Source organism: Empidonax traillii, unplaced genomic scaffold (assembly GCF_003031625.1).
Source record: "Empidonax traillii isolate 1590-97213 ecotype Southwest subspecies unplaced genomic scaffold, ASM303162v1 scaffold23:size2178997, whole genome shotgun sequence".
In the NCBI taxonomy this organism is placed as follows: Eukaryota; Metazoa; Chordata; class Aves; order Passeriformes; family Tyrannidae; genus Empidonax; species Empidonax traillii.
In genome coordinates, this window is record NW_020955216.1 from 914,749 (window position 1) to 923,013 (window position 8,265).

Here is an 8,265-nt window from a genome sequence, read left to right on the forward strand (position 1 = left end):
GCCAGGGGTGGGGTCTCCCAGGGCTGTACTTTACTTGTCCGTGATGCTGCCACACCCGTACGTTCCCTGTCCTGTGCCCGTCCGTGATGCCGCAGACGGTTCCAATAAAGCTGGACCCGGGCTGTTCCGGCCCCGCCCTCGGTTCCCTTGAAGAGCGGCCCCGCCCTAACCTGTTGCTGCGCCGCTATTGGCTGGAAGGGTTCGCCGCTCTGCCAATCACCGCAGGGGCTCCCGGAAGTGCTCGCACGTGGCGGGCTGAGCCCATGGCGGCGGCGCCGCTGCGCGTGAGCGGGGCGGGGGGACCCGGGCCGGCATGGGCGCTGCTCACGGGGACCGGGCACGGCCGAGGCGGCTGGGGATGGAGCGGGGAGGGACGGGACGGGGCAGGATGGGTGGTGTGGGGTCCGGGGCCAGAGAGCCGGGATATGAGGGTATGGCATAGGAAGGGGGTGCCGGTAGCAAGAGGGGATGGGTAGCGGGGTGGGATGGGTGCGGGTGCTGGAATGGGATCGATGCCGGTACGAGGATGGGATGGGTGGTGGTGCGGGTGCCGGGTTGGGATCGGAAGGGGGATGAGTGGGTGGTAGTGCCGGTAGGGAAGGGGGAGGGGATCGGTACCGGGACGCAGGGGTGCTGGTGCCGGTAGAGGGGCTGGGTCTCGGCGCGCCGCTGACGGCCGTGGCACAGGGGCGGCTGCGGGCGCTGGCGCTGGGAGGCTGCGGGCTGCTGCTGGGCTCGATGCTGGCGGCGGGAGACGAGCGGCTCTACGCGGCGGCGGTGATGCCCGCTCTCCGGGCGCTGCCCCCGGAGGCCGCCCACTGCCTGGCTCTGCGCGCTGCTGCCCTCGGACTGCTGCCCCCAGCCCGTCCCGACGGCCCCGCGCTGGTGCGGCTCTGGCGGGGGGAGATCGGGGGTAGGGCGGGGCAGAGAGTCGGGAGGGCGGAGTGGGCGGGCGGCCGGGAGGTCGTGTCCCAGTGGAAACCTGTCACGGTCCGCGGGAGAAGACGAGGGTCTCTCGGGCAGGCACTCCATGAGGCCACCCCATGGGGCAGAGGAAGGGAGGTCAGGGGAGACAGCCGGGCTGCTCGGGAGGGGTCTGGAGTGAGGCCCCGGCTGTTTTTCCTGCGGTCAGCGGGCCCTGACCCAGACTTGTCCCTGCAGGAGGTGCGAGTCCTCGGGCAGCGATTCCGCAACCCCCTGGGCCTGGCCGCTGGCTTTGACAAGCAGGGTGAGGCTGTGGACGGGCTATACAAGATGGGCTTTGGCTTTGTGGAAGTGGGGACCGTCACACCCAAGCCCCAGGAAGGGAACCCCAAGCCCAGGGTCTTCCGGCTGGCAGAGGATGAGGCGGTCATCAACAGGTGGGAGCTGAGGGTAGTGCTCAGCCATGTCCTGCGGTCTGCCCACCCTGAGGGTGGTTATTTGGGGAAGGTCAGGGGTGATTTTCACCCCATGGCTGGCTTGCACTCAGGGCAGCAGGTCCCTCTATGCCAGCACCTGCAAGTGCACATGGCAGTGCAGGGTTATTTTGGTGGTCCCACTCTGTGGTTGGTGCTGTGGTGACTTTTGGGTTGGATGAGCTGAGCAGAGCTGCAGAGACTACGTCTGCCTTGTTCTCCCATGTCCTGATTGGGCCCAGCCATGAACCCTGTGTCCTGGTACAGGTATGGATTCAACAGCCATGGCCACGTTGCAGTGGAACGCAGGCTGCGGGCCCGCCAGGAGACACAGACCAGGCTCACTGGTGGTGAGATAAGACTTTGCTCTTGTGGTCTGCAGGGTGGGTTTGGGGGTCTCCCAGGTAGCTGTAGGCCAGGAAAGGCGTGTAACACCAGTGTCCGGGCACAGGAGCACTCTGACCAGAGCAAGGTACTCTCGGGCAACAGGACCCTGTTGGGGCTGTAGACTCTCCCCCTTGGGATTGTGATCAGGCACCTTTCTCCTGCCATTTTCTTTGGGATTAAGTTCCACTTACTGCTTTAGGCAGAACATGTTAAAGCCAAAGCCAAAAGGACCCCAGCTGGGCAGATCTGGAGGGCAGCCTCTGCCAGGCTGTGATGCTGGGAGGTGCTGAGTGGGGCAGCTGTGGTGATGCTCCTGTGGCTGTGGGACAGTGCCAGGCCCATTCCCATGAAATAAGTGAGCTGTATATCCCCATCTTGATTTTAGCTGGTCCTGGAGCCTCCCTTTTTGTTGCTCTGGCCCTTGGGTGGTGGTTGGTCCTGCTGCCCTAGTTCATCCATGTCTGTGTTCCAGCGGGTATGCCCCTTGGAATCAACCTGGGCAAGAACAAGAGCTCCATAGATGCAGCAGCTGACTACGTGGCTGGGGTCCGGACGCTGGGCCCTTTGGCTGACTACCTGGTTGTGAATGTGTCCAGCCCAAACACCCCAGGGCTGCGGGACCTGCAGGGCAAGACTGAGCTGCAGGACCTGCTGAGAAAGGTGGGTGGTCCCTGCCAGCCAGCTCGAACTGCAGCTGCAGCCCTGGATGCATGCTGTCCCCTGGCAGTGTCTGCTCCGCTCCAGCCAGTGGGTTTGCCCTGGCACAGGGATAAGTGGGGCAGCTCCCAGGAGTGGTGGGCAGGGCTGCCGAGATGTCCCCTGATCAGCTGCTGCCGTGGGGTGCACCAGGGCACTGTACTCCATCAAAGGGCTTGGGAGCAGTGAGGTATTGCCATCCACTCTGCTCCTGCCAGAGGCAGCAAGTCGCCCATCCCACGGCTTTGGGTGTCATCAGGGTCCAGTGCTGTCTGTGTGCCCCAGGCTCTCTACTGAGGTGCCTCTCTGTCAGAAGTGCCATGTAGAGGAGCAGGGCCTGTCCCTGTGCTGGTTGGTGCTCATGGCTCCTGGTCAAGGCATGAGGCCTCTCCCTGCCATGCACTGCCATGTGCACCCGCAGGTGCTGGCGGAGAGGGACCTGCTGTCCTGCAAGCACAAGCCAGCCGTGTTGGTGAAGATCGCCCCCGACCTCACTGCACAGGACAAGCGTGACATTGCCAGCGTTGTCTGCGAGGTAAGATGGGAAGGGGAGGCTGGTGTGCCTTGTGCCTCACCTCACACTGCACAGGGGCAGGACTGTGGCACTCCTGACAAGTCTCTCCTGACAGGACAGCTGTACCTGCAGCTCCCTGGCTGCCACAGGGATGGTATCCTGGGTAGCTTGGAGTCTGTGAGGACCTATGTGTGTCAACCAGATCTTGGGTGACCCAGACAGTCCAGGCACTGAGGGGCAGCTGCTTTGTGCCCAGGCATGTTTCTGGGTCATGTGCTGGGGGAGCCCTGAGCTGGCAGCCCAGGGGTGGGATGGGATAGGATGGGATGGGGGAGAGCTGCTTGTTGTGGCTGTGTCCTCATGCTGCTGCCCCCCTCAGCTAGGTGTGGATGGGTTGATTGTCAGCAACACCACTGTGAGCCGCCCCAGCAGCCTCCGGAGCAGGCAGCGCATGGAGCCCGGGGGCCTCAGTGGGAAGCCACTGCGGGAGCTCTCCACACAGACCATCAGGGAGATGTACTGTCTCACTCAAGGTAGGGGCAGAGCAGGGCTTGGGATGTGTATGCCAGCATTGCCTGTGCCATCCTGACCCTGTGCCTGCCCACAGGTCGGGTGCCCATCATCGGGGTGGGTGGGGTGAGCAGCGGGCGGGATGCCCTGGAGAAGATCCGCGCCGGAGCCTCGCTTGTGCAGCTGTACACAGCCCTCGTGTACCACGGGCCGCCGGTGGTGGGGGCAGTAAAGCGGGAACTGGAGGAGCTGCTGAGGTGAGTGGGGTCCGGGTACCTCCCCAGGGAGCCCCTGGGCCCAGGGTGGCTCTGATCAGCTTTGTGCGGATGCCCGAGCAGCACCACCGCAGGGCTGAGCTGCGGTGCCAGGCCGGCCCAGCCACCTCGCGCTGTCCCCGCTTAGGGAGCAGGGCTTCAAGAATGTCATGGATGCTGTTGGAGCGGATCACCGGTGCTGACATGCTGCAGAACCAAGGTCTAGCCGGGAGGACCCATGGCTAAGCAGGGATGAGTCTGATAATTCCAGTGCTGGGCAGGCTGGGACCAAGCCACAGTCCTGGTCTCAGCCCCTGAGAAGAGCCTGTGATGGGTGAAGCAGGGGCTGCATTGGTGGGGAGCAGGGGAGGGGACCTTCCACACCAGTGCCACCGCCCAGAGCTGTGTTTTGCTTCCCTATGGGCAGCTGAACCCAGCCCAAGTGTCAATAAACATTTGGCTCACCTGGTGTTATGTGTTGCTCTGGGGATACCCCATGGGCACAGCCCAGCTCTCCTGAGCCAAGCAGGATCAGCTCTCTATGTTGCTTCCATTTTTCTGGTAGGAGAAGCTGCAGGACAGCTGAGCTCTGGGATGGACTGACTGAAGTGCACCAGGGCTCCCATGGCAAGGACCTCTGCCTGAGGCCAGGCACTTGGGGGTGCTGGGTGCCAGTTCTTCCCTTTGCTGGCAGTACACAGCTCTTTGGAGATGGCTGCAGTTATGCCCTGTTATTATGGAAAGAGTCTGATTGGTAGTGCCTCTGCCTGTTAATTTTGTTTCTGAAGCCTCTGGCGCTGACTGTTCCCTCACCCTGAACTTCCTGCACTTATCTGGGGCTTTTCTTGAACAAGAGCTTGCCCTGGACACATCATTCCCTTTGGCAGCCTTTCGCAGTCCACCCTGCTGAGCAGGATTGCGCCACAGCACTTCCCCAAAGTTGTTTACAACTGCTGCCCCTGTTCCGAGTGGCCCTCAGCTCATGTCAGGGTCATCACCCACCTGCTCCCCCTACTCTGCAGCCCCTTGCACCAGCCTATTAATTTCCCAGATTCTCTGCTGTGGGATGGTGACACTTATCGCTGCTCTAACAGGGAAGGCACCTGATCTGTCAGCCAAGGTGTTGATTTGGAGAGGGCTGGGAGACTCTTGCTCTCCCAGGTTGAGAGTGACATAGCACCTTCCTAAAGTGCTTGCATGGTTCATGGGTCAGAGCTGCCAAGCCTTGATGAATTGGGTGCTGGACTCAAGCTTTCTGTGTGGTGGCACAAGTATGGCTGGTGCTGGATCACAGATGTCAAGCTCTGCATTTTTTGGGGGCTCAAATGCCCCATGAGATGGGAAGAAGCTCACAGAGGATGGGAAAGCCACCTGGGCTGTCTGGGATCAGCCACCTGAGCCTGAAGAGCTGGAGCATCCAAGGGGCAGGGGGCCACTGGCAAGACCCTGTCAGGCCAAGCTTCAATGGCTCAGGGCTGGGGCTAGTGCTGCATGCTGTGAATGGTTTTGGGGTGGCTTCCCTGCAGCACTGGCTCCCTCCCCTCCTGCTGCCCCTCAGCTATGCTGCTGGAGGCAGACTGCTCGTGGGAACAGGCTGATGTACTCTGCCCTGCATCCCTGCTGCTGCCCAGCCACATCCAGCTGGGCACTGGCCAGCAGTTGCTGCTGTGAGTTCCCGTAAGCCTGGGTTGAGCCCTCTGCTGCTGACAAACAACCTGCACTCCTGGGGACAGAGGCTGCCAGGACATGGGGCGGCAGCCCCACTGCGTGGGAAGGGGTGGGTACTGTTTGGAAGCTGGCTTGGCTGCGGTCCCTCAGAGCCTGTCCCTGACATGGGACAGGCTGTTCCCCTTGGCCAGCAGGGCTGGCACTGCCCAGGGCACTGGTACCCCAGCTCTGGGTGGGTGTACCCTGACTGTGAGCAGAGCCAGGAACAGGATGGGATGGGACCCGGCTCCTGGGAACCAGCTTCTCCTGCCAGCACTGGGGCAGTCGCCTGTGCCCTGCAGGGACTGTGGTAGGTGTGGGCCCAGGACAGGTTTGCTGAGGGCAGGGGCTGGTTTTCTCTCTGTGAGCCTCAGTTGGTGTCACAGTGCCAAGGCACCGGTGTCCACAGCCAGACCCCTCCCCCGTATTTGTAGCTGCAAAATCCAGGAAACTCTTGGCACCTTGGCTTCCCATGGGGGCTTGGCAGCTTCCTGAGAGCCTCTGCCAGGCCGGCGCAGAGCCAGGTGGGGCTTTTTGTGCTGCTCCTGCTGGGAAAGGTGCTGGCTGCAGGCAGCAGGGTCAGGAGGTCTGGAGCTCTTGGGCTGTACCGGGGGGAGGGAGGTGGCAATAAAAGGGGTGAGGAGGGAGCCCAGAGCAGCAGTGACCTGCAGGAGGAGGCTGCTGTAAGCATGGGGTGAGCAACACTGATGTTTTCCTCCATATGCTCAGTGCTCGCTCTGTCCTGCTTGCCTGGCTGAGGACCTGGCCCTGCTGAGGGCCATGGCAGGACCCATGTTGGGCCTGGAAGCATCCCAGGTTCCAACCCTGCGGCCTTACCCTCTGCAGCAGCAGGGTCCAGGTCTGGCTCCTCCTGGGACAGGACATGAGCCCGACCAGGGCCTTGGTGGAGCCCATGGCTGGGAGCAGGGGAGCTCTCTGGGAGCTCTCTGCTGATGCTGCCCTCTTCTCCCTGCAGACCTGCAGAGCTGCTGATTGCTGGCCTGGCCTGGAGCGTGCTGGGGACTGCAGCTGCCACCGGTACCTTCCAGGGCAGGCGGGGAGCACTAGGGTTCAGCCAGAGGGGAGGGACTTGGCAGGGAGCAGACATGGGGCAGGGAAGATGGAACTAAGGAGGTAACCAATGGAGGTGGGAGCACATCCTCGGCTTGGTGCTCTGGGCCAGCTGAGCATTCTCTGCCTGCAGAGTGGAGCTGTGCAAAGCCTGCGGAGATTGAACATGGCCATGTGGAGCACCTGGTGGTCAGGTACCGCTGCGACCCCTACTACCAGCTGCGTGGCTCCGGTGATGGTGAGGCACATCCCCACCTCCAGGGGATGAAAGGGGCTGCCCCAATGCTGGGGATGCAGCCCCCCCACCCCACTTCCTCGGGGGTATGAGTAGCTACACCTGCTCATCCAAGGCTTGGGGAGATACAGGCACCTCTGTGCCTCCCTGGCTGCAGGGCAGGGATGCTGACTCTGGTTTCTCTTCAAAGGAACATACAAATGTGATGGGAATCAGGTCTGGATGAGTCCTGAAGCTGGTAAGGAGGTGCCTGTCTGTGAGCCAGGTGAGAGCAGAGCTACAGGGGCTGGGGCTGTGAAGAGCAGTCTGTGCAGTCAAAGGGCTGCAGGGGCTGCTCCCTGCGGCTGCTGAGCATCACTGGGCTGAGGGGGCTCACCTGGGCTCTGCTCTGCCCTATGCAGTGTGTGGAAAACCGAAGAACCCACCCCGGCAGATGCAGCGCATCATCGGGGGCCTGCTGGCTCTGAAGGGCAACTTCCCTTGGCAGGCCCGGATGGTGACCCGCCACAACCTCACTGTGGGGGCCACACTCATCAGTGACCAGTGGCTGCTGACCACGGGCAGGAATGTGTACCTAAACCACAGTGAGAACACCAGTCTGGAGGAGATCGCCCCTACGCTGCAGCTGTTCCTGGGCAGCCGGGAGCAGCCTGCCTTGGACATTGAGCACATCGTGCTGCACCCCGGCTACCCGCAGGCTGTGGACCTGGCCCTGCTGAAGCTCAAGCAGAAGGTGCTTGTTGGAGAGGAGGTGATGCCCATCTGCCTGCCCCAGAAAGACTATGTGCAGCCAGGGCGGGTGGGCTATGTCTCAGGCTGGGGCCGTGGTGCCACCTTCGCCTTCTCCGACATGCTGAAGTACGTGATGCTCCCGGTGGCTGAGGACAAGCAGTGCCAGGAGTACTATGGGGCACGGAATGCATCCTACTGGGTGCAGCCCATCCTCAGCAATGATACCTTCTGCGTGGGTATGAGCGAGCTGCGGGAGGACACCTGCTACGGGGATGCCGGCGGGGCCTTTGCTGTGCAGGACCCCGATGACAACACCTGGTACGCAGCCGGCATCCTCAGCTACGACAAGACCTGCACAGCTGCCAAGTATGGCGTATACGTGGACGTGCAGCGTGTCCTGGCCTGGGTGAAGGAGACAGTGGCAGCTGGCTGAGGGGCTGCAGGGGAATAAAACTGTCCTGCCCTGGGCTGCAGGCTGTGTCTCTGTGCAGGCTGTGTGTGTCTGTCTGTCTGTCTGCAGGCTCGGTGTCTGTGCAGCACGCGGGCCTGTCAGCGCGGGGGCGAGCGTGTGCCTGCCCTCACCCCGCCACATCCCAGTGGGTCACTACAAGCCTTTGCCAGCGGTTGGCTGGAGGGCCCAGGGCTGCAGGGGCTGCCCGGGATTCTAGGAGGTTCTCGCTGCCGTCCGCGGTGTGTGGGCGTCCGTGGGGGGCTCGCTGTCCCCGGGCCGCTCCCATGGGGGCTGTCCCTCGCTGTCCCCGC

The 8,265-nt window shown here is 62.5% G+C and overlaps 2 protein-coding genes across 3 annotated transcripts; both read left to right on the top strand.

Annotated features, from left to right (window-relative positions):
• Positions 1 to 723: 723 nt before the first annotated feature.
• On the top strand, positions 724 to 4,225 carry DHODH (dihydroorotate dehydrogenase (quinone)). Of its 2 annotated transcripts, none has more exons than XM_027903358.1 (8): positions 724 to 885; positions 1,162 to 1,361; positions 1,665 to 1,747; positions 2,257 to 2,444; positions 2,902 to 3,015; positions 3,374 to 3,527; positions 3,602 to 3,761; positions 3,907 to 4,225. In XM_027903358.1, exons 1-8 carry the CDS (start codon positions 739 to 741, stop codon positions 3,959 to 3,961), a joined length of 1,101 nt encoding a protein of 366 aa, XP_027759159.1. In that variant the 5' UTR covers positions 724 to 738; the 3' UTR covers positions 3,962 to 4,225. The 2 variants fall into 2 exon arrangements, with proteins under 2 accessions (XP_027759159.1, XP_027759148.1); XM_027903347.1 differs by having other exon boundaries at positions 728 to 885; positions 1,665 to 1,768.
• A 1,929-nt stretch (positions 4,226 to 6,154) lies between these two features.
• On the top strand, positions 6,155 to 7,936 carry HP (haptoglobin). Its single transcript, XM_027904202.1, has 4 exons — positions 6,155 to 6,159; positions 6,442 to 6,503; positions 6,670 to 6,774; positions 7,173 to 7,936. The coding sequence occupies exons 1-4, from the start codon at positions 6,155 to 6,157 to the stop codon at positions 7,934 to 7,936; spliced, it is 936 nt and encodes a 311-aa protein (XP_027760003.1).
• Positions 7,937 to 8,265: the final 329 nt, after the last annotated feature.

Bases quoted from the DNA above. Each gene is read 5' to 3' on its own strand.
- DHODH (XM_027903347.1), top strand. From the start codon at position 739: ATGCTGGCGGCGGGAGACGAGCGGCTCTACGCGGCGGCGGTGATGCCC. The intron at 3,016-3,373 runs GTAAGATGGGAA...TGCCCCCCTCAG, and splicing joins TTGCCAGCGTTGTCTGCGAG to CTAGGTGTGGATGGGTTGAT. The intron at 3,528-3,601 runs GTAGGGGCAGAG...GCCTGCCCACAG, and splicing joins GATGTACTGTCTCACTCAAG to GTCGGGTGCCCATCATCGGG.
- HP (XM_027904202.1), top strand. The intron at 6,504-6,669 runs GTACCTTCCAGG...CTCTGCCTGCAG, and splicing joins GGGGACTGCAGCTGCCACCG to AGTGGAGCTGTGCAAAGCCT. The intron at 6,775-7,172 runs GTGAGGCACATC...TGCCCTATGCAG, and splicing joins GCTGCGTGGCTCCGGTGATG to TGTGTGGAAAACCGAAGAAC.